Source organism: Sus scrofa, chromosome 14 (genome assembly GCF_000003025.6).
Source record: "Sus scrofa isolate TJ Tabasco breed Duroc chromosome 14, Sscrofa11.1, whole genome shotgun sequence".
Taxonomy (NCBI): domain Eukaryota; kingdom Metazoa; phylum Chordata; class Mammalia; order Artiodactyla; family Suidae; genus Sus; species Sus scrofa.
Genome location: NC_010456.5, coordinates 20,103,366 through 20,128,894, shown reverse-complemented (window position 1 = coordinate 20,128,894; position 25,529 = coordinate 20,103,366). Strand labels below are relative to the sequence as shown.

Sequence of the window (25,529 nt, the reverse complement as noted above, 5' to 3'; positions counted from 1 at the left end):
ACTTTCTTGTGCTTTTACTGGAAGGACCCAAAGGGTACATTGTCAAAAGCATTAGTGTTTGATACAGAGTGTGAATCTTTGGTAGGGAAGCCATAAGCTTCTCTTGCACACCCCACTGTACAACACTCAACAGTAAAGTCTCCTCCAGCACCTATCCCTCCACCTTCTCTCGGTCAACCCAGCTCCTTTCCCTCTCTTTCCTCCCTCAAAAGGAAAACAAACTCCTCTTCCTTCATGGGCTTCCCTGAGCTCTATGAACTGGCTGATGCACATCTGGTGTCTCCCACCTGAAACACATACCAAAAAGTCTGGCCAAGCCAAGGCAGTTATCTTTCTACACGGCCACTAGTTTCTTCCATCTTTTTATGTATAAATACGTAAAATAAAGTTTCCTCCATCTTTTTATGTATGTAATATCTTTGTATGTGCTAAGAAAGTCCCTGGAAATATAGCCAAGACATAATTAATGGTATCTATCTTGGTGTCTGGTACTAAGGTTGGCCAGGCTGTGCAGGATGGCATCGCATTTCATGCTTTTTCCTTCCAAAAATTTTAAGCCATTGTGTTAGTTTTTCAAGGCTGCTGCCACAAAGTACCACAAACAGGGCGCAGGGGTGGGGGGTGGGAGTGTCTTAAAACAACAGAAATTTACTCTTGCACAGTTCTGGAGGCCAGAAGTCTGAAATCAAGGTGTCCACAGGGTTATGCCCTCCTGGAGGGCTCTCTGGAAGAATTCTTCCTTGTGTCTTCCAGCTTCTGGTGCTGAGTTCCAATCTCCGCTTCCATCTTCATATGCCCATTTTCCTGTATGTCTGCCTCTGAGTCTCTATGAGAACACCAATCCTACTGAATTAGGTCCCACCTTAATGACCTTACCTTGATCACATCTGTAAAGACCCTATTTCTAAATCAAGCCTCTTGGGGGTGGGATGGGGGGCAGGATCTTCTCTGGGGACAAGGTCAGCCTATGCTAGCCGTAATTATTTTTACAATCAAAAAACAAACTGGAGTTCCTATTTTGGCTCAGCAGGTTAAGGACTGGACATAGTCTCCCTACGGATGCAGGTTCAATCTTGGCCTGGCTAGTAGGTTAACGATCTGGTGTTGCCTGGTGTTGCCTGAGAGGTGCGGTGTAGGTCACAGATGCAGCTCGCATCTGGTGTTGCGGTGGCTGTGGTCTAGACCTCTAGCTGCATCTTGGATTGGATTCGTAGCAGGGGAACTTCCGTATGAGGCAGGTGTGGCGGGTAGAAAGAAGAAAAATAAACAAAGGCACACTATTCAATGGGCAGCATTTTACATGGCAACTTGTCTGGTCTCTTTAAAACATCAATATTATGAAAAATAAAAGTGACTTAAGAAACATAAACAAAATTCGATGTTTAAAACTTGACTGGATCCTGGTTTGAAAAAAAGGTCTGAAAAAGATTATGTTGTTGAAAATTGGCAAAACAAATATATATTTATCATCAGATGATATTAGGGATTTATTGCTCATTTCCTCGTTGTGATATTGTGATTGTGTCACCACGGGGCGGACAGCACAGCGCGAGGGATGTGACCAACTGTTAGGGAAGGGACGCCCCCCTAGCTGGCTCCGCCCCCTCAGGTGCCCCGGCCTCGCCCACCGCCTCCCCATGGACCGCCTCCTGCTTCTACAAGACCCTCCCACTGCTCCCAAGCGGCCCAATGGGCGCCGACGCGACTCCGACGGGGGGCCGGACGCCGAACGGCCGTTCACGGCTACGCGGTGACGTCAGGCGCCGACGCACCTGTCGGCCCTGCTCTCGCGGCTCCTGTCGGCTTCGTGGGGTCGGGTGGGTCGGGCCGGGGTCCGGAACCGCAGCCCTCCCCGGCGGTGCATTGAAGCCCGCAGCCGGAGTCGGGCCGGGTGATGAGGAGTGCTGGGTGGCTGGCCGCTCCTGTTCCTTCTGGAGTTGGAGCATGGCTGCAGCTGTAGTGCCTCCGGAGGGAGGTGAGCTGGGGCGGTCGCGTTGGACTCGGGGCAGCGGGTGGAGCCCAGGGCCCCGAGCGTCCGGTCCCGAGTCGCGGCGGGCTGGGCCGCTCCTGGGCCGGGCGGACCTGCTTGACGCTGACCCCGCTTCCGCACAGGTGTGAGCCCGCGCCCCTTCTGAGGTCCCTGCCTCCTTCGGGAGCCGCTGTGGACCTTGAGCAGAGCGGACCGAGGCTCCAGGGAGGGGTGGTGGTGCGCTCCCGCAGAGGGGTTTACTTCGCGACATGGGCCCAAGTTTAAAGTTAATGTTCAGCTTCTCGGGTTTTAGTTTAGATTTAAGTGTATGTCAAGACAAAGTTTGTGTATGTAGATAACATTCGTGTCTTGACTTAGACCGGAAGCTACCTTAGACCCAGAAATTAACTTTGTATAAAATACGCTTTTTTGGTAGAGTATTTTAAAACAAGCACATAGAAGATAATTACATATACCTCAGTGCGTATTAGAGGCTGAAATTTGCTTCCGTTCAAGAAAATTCTTTATAAAAATGAAAACAGTGACCCTAACTTTGTTTTTTTTTTTTTTTTTTTTTTTTTTTGGTTATTCTGAAGTTCAGTTCTTGCAACTATAAACTTTGAGCTATGCAGTTCAGTTACTGCAGCATCACTGTGGTTTATGTCATTGATTGTCGAACCTTTCCAGATGCTTTTCTTTTCACCTCTCAGGAGTTAATTTAGAAGATTCTTAATGAGGTAGGCATGGAAATAATTTACTGATGTCAATTTTGCTTGCCTTGTGAGTCCCTAGAAAATCGGTAGCTATCTAGAGTGCAGATAGGAGTTAAAATGCTCCTGCATGTGTTCTTGATATTCACCTCAAAAGGTGTTGTTGATTGTTTTGCTGTTACATAGTATAGCTTAAAAACCAGGTAAACCCTATAGGTTTTTCCTTAGATTGAGTAATTTATGACCTCTGGTTACTAGGAACAGCCCCTTTTGGCAGAATCCCTGACAGATTGCATCTCCTCCCACACCTTACCCCCCACACTCTTCAAAGATTGATTCTTTGCTTGAAAAACAGGTCAAGATATGTTAAAAGGTCAATATGAATGTGTAGTACCTACATCTTTACTTGGAACTTGTGTTATAGCATGAGTTTTCAAGCATATGTAGCATATTAGGAATGCTGATATTTAACCTGGTTTTGGATATATGCAGTTCGGGGGAAAGATTTGCTGAAATTACGGTTTTATGTTAGTGACTTGGCTGTTTTCCAGGTCATGTTGGTGATGGGCTTTCCATTTCCTGTTGTGACATGTTGGTAATAATTTTCGGTCTGCTCAGGAAGCCAGATTTGATCTCTGTGGTGGGTCAGATATCAAAGCAGTATCCTGTGAGGTTTGGCCACTGTCACTGCTTTGTAGAACTTGCAGCTTAGTTTTTAGTCAAACTTTTCAGCAGTGGATATGTTACTATTTTATTTTATTTATTTAGTCTTTTTGCCATTTCTTGGGCCACTCCTGCGGAATATGGAGGTTCCCAAGCTAGGGGTCGAATTGGAGCCGTAGCTGCCGGCCTACGCCAGAGTCACAGCAACTCGGGATCCAAGCCACGTCTGCAACCTACACTGCAGCTCACGGCAACGCTGGATCCTTAACCCACTGAGCAAGGCCAGGGATGGAACTTGCAACCTCATGGTTCCTAGTTGGATTCGTTAACCACTGAGCCACAACGGGAACTCCGATACGTTACTATTTTATTGAGTGAATTCTGTGATTCAGAGTCTTTCCTAAGTGATTTTGTGAATTATCTCAGTTCACCTTGAAGTAGGTGCTTTCATTTTTCCCACTGTAGGGGTGTGGAAAATGAGGCATAGAGGATTTGATTAATTTCCATAAGATCCCAGTCATTGTCAGAACTGAGGCTGAAGCCAGGCAGTGTGTTTCATTTTCACGTGTATCTAAACATTGTAGCTGTTATATATTTTGATTTTTAAAGAGAAATGTTCTTCAGCTAAGTATAAAATGAAAGATTAAAAAAAAAAAAGATGAACCCAGTAGGTAAACTGCCCTTGTGCATTACTGAAATACAGAGATTTGATCTGCAACTTTGATTGGAACCAAGTCAGGCAAATATCTTTCTTTTTTTTTTTTTTTTTAAGATCCTTTCAGTTTATTCTTTCAACAAATAATAAGTACCTACAAACTAGGTACTCTGAGTACAGCGTATTCCTCTGAATAAAGAATAGGGGAGGAGGTTGGAATTTTGAATAGTGTCATCAGAAAGGACTTCACAGGCATGGTGACAGGCAAATATATTTCTTGACCTCATGGGAAGTAGTTGAACAGTTTCTATCTTATAAAATCATGAAAATTATTTAGTTTTCAGAGTGTAAGTCTTCCATAGCATCTTTCATCTTTTTGTCGGATTGTTTACCTTTTTACAGTCTGAGTTTTATATTTGTGTTTTTCCTCCTCCCCGCCCCCCTTTTTTTGTCTTTTTAGGGCCTCACCTGTGGCAAGTGGAGGTACCCAGGCTAGGGGTGGAATTGGAGTTGTAGCTGCCAGCCTACACCACAGCTGCAGCAATACCAGATCCGAGCTGCGTCCACTACCTACACCACAGCTCACACCAGATCCTTAACCCACTGACCGAGGCCAGGGATCAAACCTGCATCCTCATGGATACTAGACACATTCATTTCTGCTGAGCCATGGCAGATTCATTTCCTCTGAGCCATGACAGGAACTCGTTTTTCCTTTTAAAATCATCTAGCATTTAACTAGATGACTGGATTAAAAACTTTTGACTGGATTAAAAAAAATTATGAACCAGGAAATTTCCTTCAGAATAGATAGCCATTTTCTTCAGAATAGATAGCCATTTCTTTTAGCAGGTTATCCATTTAATATTTTTTTGAAGAAAAGTATATAAGGTGCAGCAATTTGGACCTGCAGCCAAGCTAATGAACAGTAAAGATTAAATATTGAGAAATACTACTTTGGGGAGAAATCAGTTTCATTGTTGTCACCTCTTGTGAGTATTGACAGTTTGTATCAATATACTCTTAATATAATGACATTCTGACAGATTTCATGATATAAAGGGTGGGTGGGTCATTTCCCTGGTAAAACAAATTTGAGAAACTTGTAATAAATTTCGGTTATGAAATGAATATCTACTACTGGTTTTCTCAATAATCTTTCTTATGCTGTTAGCCATTACAGAGCTAGTTACAGTGCTAGACGGGGCTGTTCTTCGTTACCCAAACTTACTTGACCGTGAAACCTTGTACTGAACTTGTGTTCTGTGCACTTATTCTTCTGCAAATGTTTTTGTTGCCTTCTTGACTCCATAGCTTGATTCATGCCAGTACTTTTAATTTGGTTAACTAACCTCTTCTCCCATCTCTGCCCCATGAAATCCCACTTATCTTTTAAAGTGCAAGTGTGTTTCATCCAAAGAAGGCTTCTCATCATCAATTATAGGAATGTGATCTTTTCTCTGAGCTCTCATAACAATTTTAGTGTTTCCTGTGACACCTGTCCTGTGTTGCTTTTTATTATATGGATATATAGTAATTTATAAGGAAAAAATTACCACATCCCTTTTAAGGACCATGTATAATGTAATTTATTGAAAGCTGTAAGGCCTATATAAATATGATGCTATTCCTCAGTAAAAATTTTATTTGTATTTTTTTCAATTACACGAGTAGCTATTTTATAAACTTTAGTGAGTGATTGTGTTGAAATTCATTGCCACATTTTAATCTTTGACTCATATTTCACATCCTTAGTTCTTTTTTTGTTTGTCTTTTTAGGGCCACACCCATGGCATGTGGAGGTTCCCAGGCTAGGGGTCCAATCAGAGCTGTAGCTGCTGGCCTACACCACAGCCACAGCAACTTGGGACCTGGGTTGCGTCTTTGAACTACACCACAGCTCACGGCAATGCCAGATCTTTAATCCACTGAGCAAGGTCAGAGATTGAACCCAAGTCCTCATGGATGTTAGTTGGATTCCTTAACTGCTGAGCCACGATGGGAGCTCCACATCCTTATTTCTTAACACATTTACTCGAGCCTGCTCCTTCCATGCAGTGGCTCCATCAGTTAGAGCGCCACCTCCCTGCCCCCATTGCTCTTGAGACTTTTGTCCATCAGACTGGTGGCTGGCATTTGGAGGTTTCACTTCTTTTTTCTCTCAGATTGTGCCCGCCTTTCCATCAGACAACTGGCACACCCTTGAAATTTACCTGTGGTCCCCTGTGCCCTGTGAGAGAGGCCTGACCCTTGAGGCCCTGAGCCCCGCTTGTAGGGTCTTCCTCTCTGTGTTCCCTGCTTCTGGCCCTGGCGGGGGAAGGGCGAGTGGGCTCATGGTAACCATCCCTTGGCTGCTGAGTGGCCTCAGAGGGGCCTGCAGCCTGGCCTTTAACCCCAGCTCAGGGCTCGAGGCCCGGAAGCTACTGGGAGGCACATTTGTGAATTGATCAAGCCAGAAACTTAGCAGGTGGCTCAGATGTGTGGTCTGCACCGTCCCTCACCTGGCCTTAGTTACTGCAACCTCTTAAGTCTTCCCCACAGCCCTCTCCATTCCTTGGTGTTGCTGTGATTCAGGTCAGTGGTGCCCTTGCCACGTCGTGTCAGGGCTGTTCAGGGTCTCCTGGGGTGAGGGTCTCCTGGCCCCTCTCCGTGGCGGGCCCTCAGTCTCTCTCCCTCTGTCAGGGCATCTCGCTGCCACCCCCTGCTGCTGGCTCATCAAGGTTCCTGTTGGATCAGGTGATTGCGCTTTTAAAGCTGCCTCACATGTTGACAGGACTAGGTTCCTTAGCGGGACATTCGCCCCCCGCCCCCTTTCTCCGGCTCTGTCCCTCCAACTGCCCTCCAGTCCCCACCTCTAACAGATGCTGCCCAAGCAGGCTGCATTATGCTGCTGTGTTTTCGCACGGACTTTTGTCCTTTACTGACTTTTTACCTCCTGGTTGGCCCAGTGAAGTCATCCCAGTCCTTTAGCACTACTTCCTTTCTCAGTGTTGACAGACTTTCACTCCTGCCCGGTGTCATCAGGTACCATGTGTACCTGTTCTGTGGCGCTTCTCGAGCAGCTGGAGTTATTTGTGTCTTTCCCCTTCCCTGCCTGGGAAGGTGGGTTGGAATTGTACTTGTTAGCCCAGGGTATGCTGGGTACCCGGTCTACGGTTGTTGACTACATCCATCAGTGACTCTGAAATCTGATGTTGGCTGCTAGGTGGATGGTGCCTCCAGGTAGAGATGTAGCAGTCATTTGTTATGCATTGTTGCTCACTCCTGCTGTAGATATCCACTGATGCAGCAAGAGCCTGTAGGTGAAGGCAAGACTTTTCTAAAATTTATGTGGAAAGACAAAGAAACTAGAATAGCTAAAACAATTTTGAAAAATGAGAATAAAGTGTGAAAAGTCAATCTGTCCAATTCCATAAGCTGCAGCAGTCAGTTCCGTGCGTTGTTGCTGTAGGTATAGACACACAGATCAAGATTCAGGGCAGAGGTGTTCCCATGGTGGTGCAGCAGAAACGAATCCGACTAGGAACCATGAGATTGCGGGTTCCCTCCCTGGCCTCACTCAGTGGGTCACGGATCCGACATTGCAGTGAACTGTGGTATAGGTCGCAGATGCGGCCTGGATCTTGGCTCCAATTAGACCCATAGCCTGGGAACGTCCATATGCTACAGGTGTGGCCCTAAAAAAAAAAAAAAAAAAAAAGCCAAACATGCAATCATCATATGACCCAGCCATTGCACCGCTTGGCTTTCATCCCAGAGAAATGAAGACTTATGTTCACAAAAAAACCTATACGTGGATATTTCCAGGAGCTTTGTTGTAATAGCTAAAACCTGTAAAAGAGCCAGATATTCTTCTGGGTGGATGAATGGTTGAACAAACCATGGTGTGTCCATGTCATGGACCACTGCTTAGCAACTAAAAGGAGAGAGCTGTTGACACATAAGACCACTGGGTGATTCTCCAGAGAGTTATGCTGAGTACAGAGCGCTAATCCCCAGAGTCATTTATGCCACATGAGTGAAGTGGCAAAGTTATAGAAATAGAAAACGGATTATAGGTTGCCAGGAGTTAAGGAAGGGACTGGAAGAAAGTGGTGTGGCTTTAAAGGGCAGCTTGAGGGGTCCTTGTAATGGAATGTTCTGTGTCAGTGTTGATACCACGATTATGATGCTGTCCTGTAGTCCTGTGCGATGTTACCATTGGAGGAGATGGAGGAAGGGGGACACAGCATTTCTCTGTATTATTACACCGCACGTGAAGTCACAATTATCTCAAAAAGTTTAATAAAAGAAAGGGAGCACTTAGTAGGTGTGTGTACTGTGCTAACCATGAATATGCAGAGTTGAGCAGAAATGGACACCCAGGCCTCGAGACACCTGGGGGGGAGGACAGACGTTACTAATTAATCATGTCAGTCAGTACCACCTTACACCTGGAGTAAGTGCTGTAAGCAGAGTGTGGGAACTGACAGCAAGAACTTGACCTAGCCAGGGAAGGCTTTCCTGAGCGGCTGGACTTCCAGCCACTTGCTGCTGCTCTCTGTGCCTCAGTTTCTTGCTCTGTTAGATGAGGGTAACAGTAGTATCCAAGCTGCAGGGTTGTGGTTGTATTTACTACAAATACTAAAGTAGTTAATTTGTAACATGCTTAGGATGGTGCCTAAAGTCTAATAAACTCTGATTAAAAGTTTAACCCAATAAAGGGATGCTTGAGGTGCACCCTGAAGAATGCCTAGGAGAGGTAACTAGATGAAGAGGGGAGGGTCTGTGCCAGGCCCAGGGAGGAGATGAGGGGCGGGCAGGACAGCCTGGTGAGGCCCAGGGAAAATGTGCATCCAGAACACGGGGGAAGCATGCCCCCCCACCCCCACGGGTAGCACAGGGACTGCAAGGGGCTTCAGCGCTGAGGTCAAGAGTTGCTGAGCGTGGTGAAAAGTGATGAAGACCTTAACCCACATAGTGGGGAGAGACCACCATCAGTCTTGCTTTTAGAGAAGACCGTGCTGGCCGCAGTGTGTGGACCAGATGAGGGGGTCAGAGTGATCTCATGTAGGTCATTTAGGAACTTGCTGTGGTGCACCAGGCTTTCTCCCTGAGATTTCTCTGGGTTATGGCTACTCTTCACAGCTCTGCAAGAATATATTTGCAAGCCACCGGGTCTATTACAATGTTTTCAAATGGTTTTAAATATGTTTTTGACAATCTAAAAGGAAAACATAATTTCGTAGTATTGTTTTCCTTTACTTATATGCAGAATTTCTGCTGTTGTATCATGACTGACATAGCCTTTTGTGGTCAAGCCTGGGAATTGAGTTTAGAACCTAAAACAGTTTAACACTGGTGTGCAGATTCCTTCTGTGTATTTCCTTTATGCTCCCATAGAGTTTTGAATATTTTGTAGCAGTGCTGTTCAGTAAAAAATTTGTAAAAAATGTGCTGCAAATATGAGACATATGTAATCTTAAATTTCTTAGTAACCACATTAAAATGGTGAGATTGATTTTAATGCTATGTTTATTTAACCCAGTGTATCTAAAGTGTTATTTCAACTTGGACTTAATATAAAATTATTAATGAAATATTTGACATTCTTTTTTCTCCTTAGGTCTTAGAAGCCCAGTATGTATTTCACTTTAGAACACATTGCAGTTTGGACTAGCCATGTTTCAGGGTTTCTGGGTTAATAAGAATAGTTTTTCTTTTTTTTTTTTTAAAGTTATTGAATTTATAGGAATAGTAACCCATGCAGGCCTGAGGTAGTATCGTTTTGGAACAGAAATGGTTTCTCTAGTTGTAAAGAAGGGTGTGGAATCTAGATGTCCCATAGGGGTGAGTGAAATGAAGATTTTATTTTTCATTTTTTTTGTCTTTTTAGGGCCACACATGTGGCATATGGAGGTCCCACTCTGGCACAATGGGATCAGCAGCATCTTGGAAGCACTGGGACACAGGTTCAGTCCCTGGCTATGGCACAGTGGATTAAGGATTTGGTGTTGCTACAGCTGTGCCTTAGATCCTGACTGTGGCTCAGATCTGATTCCTGGCCTGGGAATTCCGTATGCCTCAGAGTGGCTAAAAATGGAAAGAAAAAAAGAAAGCCTTTTGGTTATTTACTCAAGAGCCGCTATATTGAATTTGATCAACTCTAAGGATACTGCAAAGTTCTTAGCATGAATAATTATTTTCACACTATTCTAACATTTACCTTGAAATAAAACTCTTGTTTTAATTAGTGTATTATAATGAATCTCAGTGTGTTATAATAGTCTGTCTTTGATAGAGGTGGCCGTAAAACATTCATAAAGTTTCAAAGCAGTAACTGTTTAAGATTTTCTTTGTAACTTAGGTGCTAGTTTTTGGTTATTTTTCCAAGATCAGGTTAACCTTGTAGAGGGGATTTATTTTTTGGAGACTGAATGCATTTCTCTCTCTCTCTTTTTTTTTTTAACCTGGTTGATTGACTAAGCAGTCTGACATTTTGATACATGCATTGTGTTTCATTCACTGTGCCAGGTGCTGAGAGTAGATCTCTCAAAGTTTACCTTCTCTGAGGTGGTCTTTAAGTTAGGAAATTTATATAAGAAATCTCTTAAAGATAGTTATCGGTATTTAATTTTTCTAAAAGGTGTAGAAGCTTTACAAATACTTTTTAGTTATTACAGTTCTTTGGGATTATTTTTACACATGTAGAAGGAAATTTTACTGAGGACAAGAGACTGTCTTTAAAACACTTCAAGCCTTCAGTACTAGAATTCAGCTGTAGAATTGGAGTATGCTCAATTCTCTTCATCTTTAATTTTCTGTGTGTGCTCATTATGACATATCTAATAAGTCTTGTTTTACCAGGTTTACTGGTTGAACTGCTCTTACGGCTCTGTCTTTCAAGTACCCACACAGAACCTTTCAAGTCTGCTGCTAATGTCTAGCATGCTTAAGTTGAACTGTCATTTCGATGTTGAGCAAGTAGGTAGATGCTTTAAAAAAAAAAAGAAATTATTTAGGTGTTACACTGGCTTTAAAATAGAGTAAGAACAATGCACACTTGTGTACTTACTTGTTATCTACTTGGAAAAAATGGGAATTGTTGCCTATTACGTATTTTTCATGGTCGATGTTTGATTATGGGCTCTGAAGGTTTAAAGTTTAAAATGGTGAAAGGAGAATGAAATCTTAAAAATATTTTAATTACAGTATTTTAAAATTAGTATTTGCATCTGGTAAGATAATGAAAAGGGACAGACCTGGTACTTGAGCATCGGCCCGTTCCCCTGTGGGCACCTGTCATGGAGATCCCTCCAGAGATGGTCAATACCCAGTCCACCAACTATGTCCTGTATGTCATCCTACACCACATCCCACTTTTTTGGAAGAGGGAACCCAAAGCATTTCTCTGTACTTTGTTTTTTGTCTTAACAATTGATCTTGGAGATTTATACTATTACCTGAAGAAATTCTCCATTCTTTTTTTACAACTGCTTGTAATGGTGAATGAAGTTTTCACTTTTTTAAAAAAAATACAGAGACCAGAAGTTTCCTTTTGGGAATTCCTGTCTTGGCGCAGTGGAAATGAATTGTTAAACTAGGTGATTTTGGGAGTTCTCGTCGTGGCTCAGTGGTTAGCGAATCCGACTAGGAACCATGAGGTTGCGGGTTCCATCCCTGGCCTTGCTCAGTGGGTTAAGGACCCGGTGTTGCTGTGAGCTGTGGTGTAGGTTACAGACGCGGCTCAGATCCTACGTTGCTGTAGCTCTGGCGTAGGCCGGCGGCTATGGCTCTGATTCAACCCTTAGCCTGGGAACCTCCATATGCTGTGGGAACAGCCCAAGAAATGGCAAAAAGACAAAAAAAAAAAAAAAAAAAAACTAGGTGATTTTTCTTACATGTTGGGAAAACGCTAAGGCCATTTTTTCCTCCTTTTTCCAGAAAATCAGACAGCTAAATGGAGTCTGAGCAGCTGTTCCATAGAGGCTACTATAGAAACAGCTACAACAGTATAACCAGTGCGAGTAGTGATGAGGAGCTTTTAGATGGAGCAGGTGTGATTATGGACTTTCAGACTTCTGAAGATGACAATTTGTTAGATGGGGATACAGCAGTTGGTAAGTTTGGCTTTACAACTCTTAAATATTTGTAGTGGTGGATATCTGCTAATAAATGTATACATTGTTTTACTGAAGTTACATTTTGGGTTTACTTTTTAAAATTTGAGGTGAGTCATGTAATATAAAGTTAACCATTTTAAAGTGTGCAAATCCATGGCATTTAGTACCTCGACAGTGTTGTGCAACTACCGCTTGTGTCTAGTTTTCATTACCTCCAAAGAAAACCTTGTATATGGATAAACTTTAAAATTTAAGTATAGCATAGTACAGAGGGGTGTCTACCTCTCCTTGGAGTTCTCAGAAAAATGGATAGAGGGAGACAAATAGAGTTATTATGAAAGGTTGGCTCTTTGGTTGTGGAGGCTGAGAAGTCTTACCATCTGCCATCTTCAAATTGGGGGGGTGGTGGTGCCTGGAAAGCTGGTGGTGGAGTTGCAGTCCAGACCTGAAGGCCTGGGACCTGGGGAGCTGGTGACCTCAGACTGAGTCTGGGGCACCCCATCCGGGAGTGCTGCTGTCCCAGGGCAGGAGGAGATGGGTATCCTTTCCTCTGCCTTGGTGTTCTCTTCAGATCTTCACTTTGACCAGTTGCATTGGTCTGTGGCAGTGAATTCAAATGCTAATCCCTTTCAGAAAGTCTTTCACAGACACACCGAGAAATAATCTTTCATTAGCTATCTGGGCATCCCTTAGCCCAGTCACGTTGACATATAAATTAGCCATCACTACAGTCATCACATCACAAGTATGGAAATTAATAAATTTCTGCAAAGTGAACACCCTAATACAACTAACTATGCCTCAATCAAGAAATAAAACATGATGGTTCCCCCAGAATTCTCCCTTGTTCTCCCTTCCAATTTCAAAGGTAACTCTTGATTTCTGTCACCACAGATTAGTTTTACAGGTATTTAAATTTTATGTAAATGGAGTTTATATACTGTGTATACTCTTAAGTCTGGTGTCATTTACATGTGTTTTGATTCATCTGGGTTGTTGAATATAGCAGTAGTTAGTTTAGATTCATTGCTGTATAGTATGCCATTGTGTAAATATGCTAGAATAATTTATCCTATCCATCATATATTGCAAAAGAATACTTAGTTGTTTTTTTTTTTAAGATTTTTGGCTGTTAATAATGCTGAGAATTTTCATGTACATATATTTTAATGCACATGATGTACACAATTCTGTGGGTTTTATACATCAGTATGGCATTCTTAAATGACAGGGTATGTGGGTCTCAGATACAATTTTTAAAACATTTTTGGCCGCACCTGCAGAATAGGTTAACTCTCGGGTCTGCGATGGAATCTGAACCCCAGCTGTGACCCACACCACAGCTGTGGCAACAGCAGACATACTTAATTCATTGCGCCACTGTGGGAATTCCTCAGATACTGTTGAAGATAGTTCCAAAGTGATTATGGCCTGTACATCTTGTCAGCAGTGTGCAAGAGTGCTGGTGGTTGCACATATTCACCTATATTTAATATCATCTGCTTTAAAAATTTTGTCTATTCTAGTGTGGGTGCAGTAGTCTCAAATTTTGGGCTTTATTTACATTTCCTTAATTACTTATGAACTTAAATGCCTTTTGCATGTTGATTCTTTATTTTTTTTAGGGCCACACCCACAATATATGGAAGTTGCCAGGCTTGGGGTCAAATTAGAGCTGCAGCTGCTGGCCTACGCCACAGCCACATCAATGCAGGATCCAAGCCGCATCTGTTACCTATACGGCGGATCCTTAACCCAGTGAGGGAGGCCAGGGATTGAACCTGCATCCTCATGGGTACTAGTCAGATTCATTACCACTGAGCCATGACCAAACTCCTTGATTGACCTTTTTTTTTTAATTTAATTTTTATTTTTATTTGTTTTTTTGCCTTTTCTAGGGCCACTCCTGCGGCATATGGATGTTCCTGGGCTAGGGGTCTAATTGGGGCTGTAGCCGCCAGCCTACGCCAGAGCCATAGCAACGTGGGATCCAGGCCATGTCTGCAACCTGTACCACAGGTCACAGCAACGCCGGATCTTTAATAACCCACCGAGCAAGGCCAGGGATTGAACCCTCAACCTCATGGTTCCTAGTCGGATTCGTTAACCACCAAGCCGCGATGGGAACTCCTTGATTGACTTTTTAGATAGCCTCTTTTGCAATGACTGTTCAGTCTTTTTTGCCTATTTTATGAATTCTTTATGCATTCTGATTATGAGTCCTTTGTCGGGTGGATGTATTACAAGTGTCTTCTCTTGTTCTATAATATGCAATTCTACTCTTAATGGAATCTTTTGAATCAACTTTAATGAAATCCAGTTCATCTTTTATTCTTTATACTTTTGTGTTCTGTTTAAGATCACTTCCTATACTTTAAGGTCAAGAAGATAATCTCTTGTTTTCTTCTAGGGGTTTTATTTTTTGTGTGTGTCTTTCACATTTAGGTTTATAATCTACCTACAGTTAATTTTTATATGTGACGTGAATTGTGTTGAGATTCACTTTTTCCCATGTTGATAACTAGTTGACTCATTTGTAGAAGAAACCTGTTCCCCAGTGACATCCTTGTCATCTATCAAGTGAATGTGTTTCTCCAGTCTATTTTTGGACTTTTTATTTTGTTACATTGAAATATTTGTCTATTCTGATGCCCAAACCTAGAATATATATGCATTTTGTTTTTCACACTAGTTTTATGTTAATGTAGTCCATTTACATTTAATGTAGCCATTGATATATTTAGGTTCAAATCTATCTTTCTCTTTGTGTTCTATTTGTCACAGCTGTTTTTTTTCCCCTCACTTTCTTTCTCTTCCTCGTATTACTTGTTAGTCACACATTTATATTTTGTTTGGTTGTTTAGAGATTATAAGATGTGCTCTTGATTTATTTGTTCTATTCTAGTACTTTTACCACTTTATGGGAAACGTAGGAGTCTTAAGATACGTTCCCTCTTCTAATCCCCTGCCTGCATTTTTGTGACACTCCTCTCTATTTTAATTCTTTACATATTTTAAATTACACAAGACATTATTGTTGCATCTTATGTCTGTGCCTGTTTAGATTTCACCACTTTACTCTTTCCACTGCTCTTCATTCTTTCTTGTATTTTCATGTTTCTGTCTGGGATAGTTATCTTTCTGCCTGTAGAACTCTCATTAGTATTGCTTTTAATTACAATCTGCTAGCAATAAGTTCATTGCGTTTTTGTGTAAGCCTTTGTTTTCCCTTTATTTATTTAATTTGTCTTTTTAGGGCTGCACCCGAGGCATATGGAGGTTCCCAGGCTAGGGGCCGAATTGGTGCAGCTGCTGGCCTACACACAGCCACAGCAATGCAGGATCCGAGCCATATCTGTGACCTACACCACAGCTCATGGCAACGCCGGATCCTTAACCCACTGTATGAGGCCAGGGATTGAACTTAGGTCCTCATGGATACTAGTCAGATTTGTTTCCGCTGAGCCATGGCAGGAACTCCTCACCTTTATTTTTGAAGGATATTTTCAGCTGTATTCCAGATTTATAGTTAGCTTCTTTGAAAACTTTAAAGATATAATACTGGTGTTATTTGCCTTCTGTTGAAAAGACAGCCATCAGTCTCACTATCCATCCCCCCACCACTCTGGCATCTTTTGAGACTTTTTCTTTGTCTTTGGTGTGCCTAAGTTTGATATTCTTTGTGTGTATCCTGACTGGGGTTATTAGAGCTTCTTGAATTGTGACTTGATTAATTTTGACCAGTGTGTTCTCGAATGTTGTATCTTCCATTCTCCCTCCCCTCCTCTCCGTATAGGACTCCACTCACATGTATTAGTCTTTTCACTGAGACACTTATGTCTTTTATGCTCTTTTGCGTATTTTTTCTTTTTTTCTTTTCACTTGGATGTTTCAGCTCATTGGGGTAATTACCAAGGAATGTGATACCTGGATCGAATAATATGTTTAGTTTTGTAAGAAACTGCCAAACTGTCTTCCAAAGTGTCTGTACCATTTTGCATTTCTAGCAACAAGGAATGAGGAGTTCCTGTTGTGGCACAGTGGAGACAAATCTGACTAGGAACCATGAGGTTGCGGGTTCGATCCCTGACCTTGCTCAGTGGGTTGAGGATCTGGCATTGCTGTGAGCTGTGGTGTAGGTCACAGATGTGGCTTGTATAAATAATTATAGATGCTCTGGATATTGATATCTTTACCATAGTATATTTAGATCTTTTTTTGTGTGTGGAGCAGAGAGGTAGTCTAGGAGCCAGTTACAATGATCCCATCAAAGATGGAGAGAATTTGAAGCCTGGTTTCAGGCTTTCTGAGGGTTAGTCTATTTTTGGTGTACGTTATTTTTAGTGCATAGCCCTTGAGGATTTTAGCAGATAGCCTAGTGTGTTTACTGAGACTCTCTCTCTTTGTTGGTCACTGAAATTCAGTTTCTGTCTCCCTGGCATTCTGACACTGATGGCAGTTCTGCTTATCCTTTAGTCTCCTAAGCACTGTTCTGTGCTTAGTTTCTCAGCCTCTTGCTCATGCAGTTTAGGAATTGTAATGGTTTTTAGCGGGAAGCATTATGGCATGAACTGTTCTTTTTTCTCTATTAAGTCCACGTGCCTTGACCTCGTGAGCCTGGCAAAAGCTCTCAGCTCCACTTTTCCCTGGGCCTCCTGTCATGCTGCTGCTCTGACCAGAAATGGCTCGGCACAAAGTGGCTGGGGCTATTGGGTTACTACTCATTTCACTTCTTTTTGTACTTCAGTTCTTGCTGCCTTGTGTGGTCTCTGGGTATTTTCAGTGTTCTTTGATTTACAAAACATCAACAGTATTTTGCTATTATTAGTCGTTTGCTCTCTTAGTCATCAATGGATTTTTCCCCTCATTTTAATTATAGTTACACACCAAGTAAACACGTGTATTCATAATTTGAAAAATCAGGTGAAATTTAACAGCATCCCATTTTTCGCATGTGTTGGAAGGAGCTCTTTGGCTCTTTCTATGAATTAACACAGGGCAGTAGACAGACAGGGGGCCCTGGCCCTTCCATCTTCCACACTGCTATCCTGTGCGGGAGATGGCTTTGTTCATGGTTTTCAATAGAAGAATGTCCAGTAGGAAGGAAGGGGCAAGGGTACAAGAAAGGGTCTCCTTTTGTTGTTCTTCTTCTTATCAGAGAGGGTAATTTTCTAGAACCCAGTCAGTAGTCTTCCTCTTACATAACTGGCTAAAATTGGGTTACATGTCTGCATCTAGGCCGATGACTGACAGAGAGGAATGAGATTACTGACTGATTAGAACAGTCATGATTTGTTCCTGGGAATTAGGCACATTACTAACCAAATAAAATTAAGGTTCTGTTAGCAAGGGAGAAGGGGGCATGACCACAGGGTTGGTCAGCACCGTTCATGTTTTCCACACAGTCTGTCCTCAGAGTTAGCCTCGGAGAAGGTACAAGTTGTGGAACAACAGTTGACAACTTTTAAAAAAGATTTTATTGGACTGCATTTGATGTGTGCTAAATTGGGTGGTATAGATGTAAATGCGACATCTTGAGAAAAGGATGTCATTTTGATACCTGTTTAGAATTGCCAAGAGTGGAGGTAGCACATGCAGGCCCAGCAGTGGGAAAGGTCTGATTTGTGAGTCAGAATGTTCTTTGGTACAATGGTGATAGCCCCTCTTTCAGCCTAGCATGTGGTTCTCTTCACAGTAGCTAGGGGAGGAACATCCTGGGAGAAGCGGGCCCCAGCTGGGCCAGGGCGACGTCAGGGGGAGCGCTCATCTCTGTCTGCTCGGTGTCTTGAGCAGGGCACTGGAAGTAGGACAAGCAGTTGGGTTTTAAATGTTCTTTTATGACTTAGTGTCTCTTTAGAATACCCAACAAATCAGTAATAACTGGGAAGAAATGGTGGTGTCTCAGCATGGGGGTTGAATAAAAATATTATGTTCAGGAGTTCCCATCGTGGCTTAGCAGTTAGAAAACCCAGCTAGCATCCATGAGGATGAGAGTTTGATCCCTGGCCTCATTCAGTGGGTTAAGGATCCAGTATTGCCATGAACTGTGGTGTAGGTTGCAGATGCAACTCAGATCCTGCATTGCCATGGCTGCATTGGTGTAGGCCGGGGGCTGTAGCTCCGCTTGGACCCCTAGCCTGGGAACTTCCATATCCCACTAGTGCAGCCCTAAAAAGACAAAAAGAACAAACAAACAAACAAACAAAAAAAAAAAAAAAAAAAAGGAAAAAATCTTATGTTCATTGGCTTTCAAGATGTAGACCTGAATTTACATCTTGGCTCTGCCAGGTACTAGATCTGTAACTCCTGTAAGTCTCTCAGCCTCATTTTTCCTCTTTAACTGGTAGTGGTACTCTCTTCTTTTGTGTTGCTTTCCTTTTGGATATGTTAGACTCTCCCCTCAACTTGAGCATTTTTCTTTTAATTTAGCATTCACTTGAGGTGTCAGGACCATTTCCAGTAGTATTAAAAAGGATATAGTGGGTTTCTCTTGTGGCTCAGTGGTTATGAACCCAACTAGTATCCATGAGGATGCAGGTTCGATCCCTGGCCTCTTTTTAAGGATCCCTCCTTTTTAAGGATCTGGCGTTGCTGTGAGCTTGTGGGGTAGGTTGTAGACACGTCTCATATCTGGTATTGCTGTGGTTGTGGTGTAGTCCTGCAGCAACAGCTCCGTTTTGACCCTATGGCCTGGGAACTTCCACATGCTCTGGGTATGGCCCTAAAAATACAAAAAAAAAAAAAAAAAAAAAAAAAAAATGGATATAGCACTAAAACTAAAATATGATTCTAGATTAGGATTGAGGGTTAGGGATAAACCACTTTGGACTCCATGAACTCCTGTAGATAGTTCAATTATTTATTTTTTGTACAGCACTTGTTTTGAAAATAACTAAAGAGAGAGACCCATGGATCTCAAAAATGAAATCAGCCTTAACTGTTCAGAGTGAATACTAAATAATCAAGAACTTGATTAAAAAATAGAAGTTATCCTTGATAATGATGACTAGTTAGTAGAATCAAAAATTTAAATTAGTGGAAAGCTGAAAAGTTAGACTTGATATATACTTATATTAAGTATATCAAGAGAGTCACTTTAGTCTGTCATTCAGATTCTTTGGAAAATGCAAAACTTTTCATTACAAGTAGCAGGAAAGAGGGCCAAGATTTTGTCGTCAGAGTTGTCTTCATTAAAGACGACCATATGGTTCTTGCTTCATTGAAAATGAAACACAGGAGCAGTCATCCGTACAACCTCAGTGTTATTCTTAGGTGGTACTGTCCTCACTGGGAACAAAAAAACATGACCGATGAGGCGAAAACCAGGGTCAACCATGTGTGTAGCAAGTTAACTTTCAACGATTAGTTTGTGTCAGTGTCGGGTAACGAGTTTAAAATGTAGGTTCTTCTGTCCCTTCTTATCTTTTGTGAAATGGGAGTAGAATGGCTTACCTGCCATGTCAAGAGTCACTCCCAGGTTTCTAGATTGTACGTAATTTGTTGTGTCATCAACCAAGGGACGAAGGTTTGAGGAATGGTGGCCTCGAGAGATGCAGAAGCATGGCATTAGTACGAGAAACCGAGCTGTCTCTTAGAAGTGGATTCATATAACCAGGATCTTAGATCCTCTTAGGTAAAAAATGCTAACAGTTACTGTGAAAAGTATATTAATGTTTTTTTTCATTTGAAAGAAAAGGTGTAAAGCAGCATATAAAGACACACAAAATTCAATAGTTAACATAAATATTTGAGAAGGAGCAGGCAAAGGGGACACATCTTGAAATGGCATAAAATGTAGCGAGGAATGGGGCCAATAAACACGTATTAGCAGTATCGCATTTCTGAGGGGAGACTACGAATTGGGCTCTAAGTTTTGTAGCAGCAGAAGAAATGAGGGACCCTGCGTCATTAAGTGATTCACAGTGTTTATGAGAAGAAAAACCCAATCAGTTTCTCAACAAACACCCTCTTACTGACATTAGGATAATCCGTGACCTAGTGAAATGGACCCCAAGCACCAGACTGATTTTCAAGGCTGTGCTTGGAGTAAATAGCAGTGATTTTCCCAGGGCTTTTGAGGTAAGATCCATCTGTGTTGCTGACTAGACTCTGCAGGACCTGTTCCACAAGGGCCCTGTCATTATATGGTACAGGCATTGGCTGTGGTGTTCTGCCAGGATCCATAGATGCATTTTAGGGTATCTTGAAATAGACGGACTGTCTGGAAGCTTTCAGAAGTCATCATGGTATGTTATTTTCTGCTGAAGGTTTGATATGTAGTAGATAGTGATTTTAGAATTATGTTTTAGAATTATAACAGAGTGATTTACTTACAATCCGCTCATTTTTAAGAATTTGAAGAGCATGACAAAACCTCAGACTGAATAGAAGCCATGAGAAGGCCTCTTAGTGAAAAGTGGAGGCTGTACTCATGGGTAGGTTATTTGAAAATAATTTTGTACCTGCTAGAAAACATAGATAAATGATTAACAGAAGGTCCACAACTTACATTCCATGCGACAAGGTCATGATAATTGCAGCTGTGATCAATTTTAAAGGGAGTAGCTCCCATAGACACTTAAAAAAAAAAAGGTAAAACAAAGCACTCTCTCATGTATCCACAAAATGCCTGGCTTTGACTGATATTTAAGTATATTTTTTAAGGTAATATTTCACAGACCTTTTGTTCTCAAGATTTCTTTCTATTTTTAAAAGATTATTGAGGACACTAACAAGCTTTTTTTTTTTAAATGTGAGTTATAGCTATCAATATTTACTCTATTAATTAAAACAAAAAATTCAGTCTTTTTAAAATTCATTTAAAAATAACTCCTGAAGTTCCTCTTGTGGCTCAGAGGGTTAAGGACCTGACCGTGTCTCTATGAGGATGGGGTTTGACCCCTGGCCTCACTCAGTGGGTTAAGGATCCAGCGTTGCTGTGGTGTAGGCTGGCAGCTGCACTCCAATTTGACCCCTGGCCTGGGAACTTCCATATGCCAAGGATGTGGCTGTAAAAAAAAAAAAAAAAAAAAATTAATTAAACCAAATAACTCTTTATATTGTAACACTAGTAATATTTTTATGAAAAAAGTATGTTTTCTGAAGTAAAAATAAACTTAGAAGAGTGGCATTGTCTCATGTTTTTTAACTACCTCTAGAATCTGTTTTAATAGAAAACATCTAGATTGTTTGTTCAACCTCATGTGATGTGTTGTTTAGTTGAAACATATGAGAAAAGTAAGAAAATTTGACCTTATACAAATAGTTAGAAAAAGAGGAAATATAACTATAGTCTTCATATCATTGTAGATACTCTTCTTTGATACTGCACCCAAACTGGACAAATGGTATTTTCTTAAAGGTTAATTACAGTTGGTAACTGAACCCATACTGATAAACATTTTGTCCTGTGTTACATTAAAATCCATTGGCCTATCTTGTGCTTTGAGGGGTATATTGCCCATGCATGGGTAGGTTATTTGAAAATAATTTTGTACCTGGTAGAAATTGTCATTTGGAGATTGATTTTTAGTTTGCTATGGCTGTCATAGCAAAGTACCACAGACTGCATGGCTTCAACAAAAGATGTATATATATTTTTGATTTATAGGAGAGGTTTATTTTAAGAACTATCACAACATGTAAAAACTACATAAAGTCTTGATTTCCACTCATGCAGTAGTAAATTTGACATAATACATCATAAAAAATTTTTTTTAAAATCCAGAATGCACAAAGTACTGCACAGTTTGATCACTAAGTCAAATCAGTTGATAAGCATACCTCATGGAACAGTTTCCTGTCAGCCAAGGGCACAGCCACAGTAGAGACTTAAAGTCCGAAGCAGGAGTTCCCGTCGTGGTGCAGTGGTTAACGAATCCGACTAGAAACCATGAGGTTTCGGGTTCCATCCCTGGCCTTGCTCAGTGGGTTAAGGATCCGACTTTGCTGTGAGCTGTGGTGTAGGTCGCAGACGAGGCTTGGATCCCATGTTGCTGTGGCTCTGGCATAGGCCGGCAGCTACAGCTCCAATTGGGAACCTCAATATGCTGCGGGAGTGGCCCTAGAAAAGGCAAAAAAAAACCCAAAAAAAACAAAAAAAAAACCGAAGCAGAGGGTTTGGCAGGGTTGTTGGTTTCCTCTGAGGCCTCTCTCCTTAGCTCTTCAATGGCTGTCTTCTCCTCTCCTCCTCTGGTCTGAGTCTTAATCTCTTCTTCCTTAAGAATACTCATCCTGCTGGATTAGGCTCCACCCTAGTGACCTTATTTAAATTTACCTTTTTAAAGGCCTTGTCTCCAAGCACAGTCACATTCTGAGGTACTGGCCGTTAGGGCTTTTGTCATATGAATTTGGTGAGACACATTTCAGCCCATAACAGATTTATGCAGATCTCACTAACCCTCACACATTTTATTACACAAAACCAACACATCACGGTTTTTTTGTAGTGTTGCCACCAATCCCACAATCCCATCAGAAGTCTAACACTTGGGAGGCTGTCGGGCTCATGTTGGTGAATATAAGTTCAACAAAATTTAATTTTTGCTGGAAAGCTTGAATTTTATTATTGGCAACAAGTACTATTCATTGTTTTACTTGAAGAGACAGGTTCACTTGATTCATTTTGAGAAAATGTCTGCCAGATTCCAAAGTCTAAATAGCCATAGCTTGTGTATCAGTTGTTCTTTTGAGTAAAAATGGTACCCATGAAAATAAGTTCAGCTCACAAGTCAGACATTGTCACGCAAGTGCTTTTCCTCAGGATGGAACCATGTTCAAGGGTAATATGCAGAAGGGCTTTCCATTTAATGAGTAACTTTGTTTTATGAGGGACATTTGGAAGGGAAACAGGCTTTTGTTCTCCAAGAGTGTGTGGTGCTAAAGAATACAGTGACCCCCTGTTCCCTTTTAGTGCCACTGCTTAGATTTGTGCTGGATGCCAGCTTTCTACGTGTCATTGCTCTTGACCATGAACAGAGTGAAAAAAACAGATGGTATCATGGAGGCTGAATAATGGCCCCCCACTCCATAATTCCTGGGTCCTGTAAATGGGTTACTTTCCATGATAAAAGGGACTTGGCAATTTTGAATAAATGAATAAAAAATAATAATAAATGAAGAATCATGGTTCTGAGTTGGATTCATTTTTGCTGTTGCCACGATGGGAACTCTAAAGACACCTTGACTTTAGACCCCTGGCTTCCAGAACTGCAAGAGAGTGCATGTGTACTGCTCAAAGTTTGTGGTAGTCTGTTACAGTAGTGGTAGGAAACTGGTACAGAGGTGTCCCTTTATAACAGGTGAGGTTTTTGTGAACATGTTTTAACCTCACAGACCCCCTGACAGAGATCTCGGGCATCTCCAGGGGTCTGTAGCATACATGTGATCACAATGAGAGAATCCTGCCTTGAGGTAAGCCAGCTGTCAGATGCATAGTGGGTCACGGCCTCAGGTCAATTGCTACATTACAGGCTGTCAGAGTGGAAGGGCTTGTATAAGAGGGTAAAATCTGTATATGTAATGTGTCCCCAGTTCTCTTAAAATACTGCATATGTACAGATGTAGAGGGAGATCCAGCAAAATAATGGCTTTTCTCTTGATGGAATTTGTTTTTTTAATGCTTTGCAGTGTTTTCCAAATTGTCACCAATTTGGCTGCAGATTTACAGAATGGAGCCAAAACGTCCCAGTCACTATAAGGTCTGATTGTCAATGTAGGAGGATAGAACATATTTCATAAATAGCTTGTTAACTTGCTTTATAACTTTTAAACATTTAGCCATATGGCAAACAGGCCTTCTTTTGTACTCTTACCCTGGGCCCTGTTCATGTTAGGTTTGGGCTTGTGCCTGGCTGCTGGACCTCCAGGTCTTTGTGCATGTTTCCTCTGCTTACAGTACCAGTTGTTACATGTACTTGGCTTCTCAGTTGAGACCCCATGCCCCTTGAAGCCTTACCTGACTTCTCAGGTTTGGTTTTGGGCCCCTCCTGTGTCAGATATTTGCTTTCTTGACTTTTCTTACTTGTTTTGGTTATAACCTGCCTTCCTCCTAGACTAAACGCACTATCTTTCAGTGTAATTATCCTAGTAATTCATGTTGGCTTGTAAGTCTCTTTTTCTCTCTGCGTTCTGTTTAGAGCCAATCTGTTATGTACTGATTACATACTTCACCTCTTGATGAGCAATCTTACTTTCCTTATTTCCACACTTTGGAGGGATTGGGTGCTAGTGAATTGTGGACAGCCATGGATGCTCTTTATTTCATCCTCTCTTCTTAAAATGTTTGGTGTGTTAGCGTACGTACAATGGACTCTCCTTAAAAGTTTGCTGCTTTATTAATTGATTGGTTGATTGATTTTAGGGCTGTACCTGTGGCATATGGAAGTTCCCAGGTTAGGGGTTGAAGCCGGCCTACGCCATAGCCACAGCAACACCAGATTGGAGCTGAGTCTGCAACCTACACCACAAGCTCATGGCAACGCCTGATCGATAACCCACTGAGCAAGGATGGGGATCAGACTCACATCCTCATGGATACTAGTTGGGTTTTTAACCTGCTGAGCTGCAACAGGAACTCCAGTTTGCTGCTTTATAGTCATCTGTTTTACGTAATAGCCAGTCCTATTTTAAAATTTTAGGAGTCTTTTTTCCTTCTTATTTATTGAACAAATGTGAATATATAGAGGAAAGTTTTGGTTCAACTGGACACCTGAAGCCAGTAGGATATTCAGTGGAGTGGCAGGAGCTGTCATCCCCCATGTTGTTAAATTGTATTGCACAGGAGCCCCAAGTGCTAGTGATATGCAGGAGGGAAAAGGCACAGGTATTAATATCCAGTCCCTGACATCACTGTCATCACTTCTGCTTCACATTTTTCCTATCTGAAAAATGAAAGCAAAATGTCTGTCTACCCTCCCGATTCAAAATAAAAGAGTACCGTAAAAGAAATGGTGGGAATGTTGCTGTTATACATGAGAGTCCTCTGTGGCGATTTTAGCTTGGGTCTCAAAGGTAAACTTATTTATGCTTAGTGCAGCCACCAAACAGATTACCTCATGACATTCATATAGATGATCCTGGGTTCATGATAATTCAGATTATTCTGAACTTCAGGTTACTATGAACTTTTTTTTTTTTTTTTGGTCTTTTTAGGGCTGCATCCGTGGCATAGGGAGGTTCTCAGGCTAGGGGTCCAATTGGAGACAGAGCCACCAGCCTACACCACAGCCACAGCAATGCCAGGTCTGACCCGTGTCTGCGACCTGCACCACAGCTCTTGGCAACGCCAGATCCTCAACCCATTGAGGGTGGCCGGGGATTGAACCCGCGTCTTCATGGATACTAGTTGGGTTCATTAACCACTGAGCCATGAGGGGAATTCCAAGGTTACTATGAACTTCAGGATTAACCTCAGGGTTTAGTGACGACTC

The 25,529-nt window shown here is 41.9% G+C and overlaps 1 protein-coding gene across 2 annotated transcripts in view; it reads left to right on the top strand.

Annotated features, from left to right (window-relative positions):
- The window catches only part of CLCN3 (chloride voltage-gated channel 3), an 89,533-nt gene continuing 65,738 nt past the window's right edge, over positions 1,735-25,529 (top strand). Inside the window, exons 1-2 of one of the 2 annotated variants that reach the window (XM_001926134.7) lie at positions 1,735-1,975; positions 11,921-12,096. In XM_001926134.7, coding sequence (XP_001926169.5) covers positions 11,937-12,096 — 160 coding nt within the window. In that variant the 5' untranslated portion in view covers positions 1,735-1,975; positions 11,921-11,936. The remainder of the gene's footprint in view (positions 1,976-11,920; positions 12,097-25,529) is intronic. The other variant, XM_005670487.3, reaches the window with a different exon arrangement.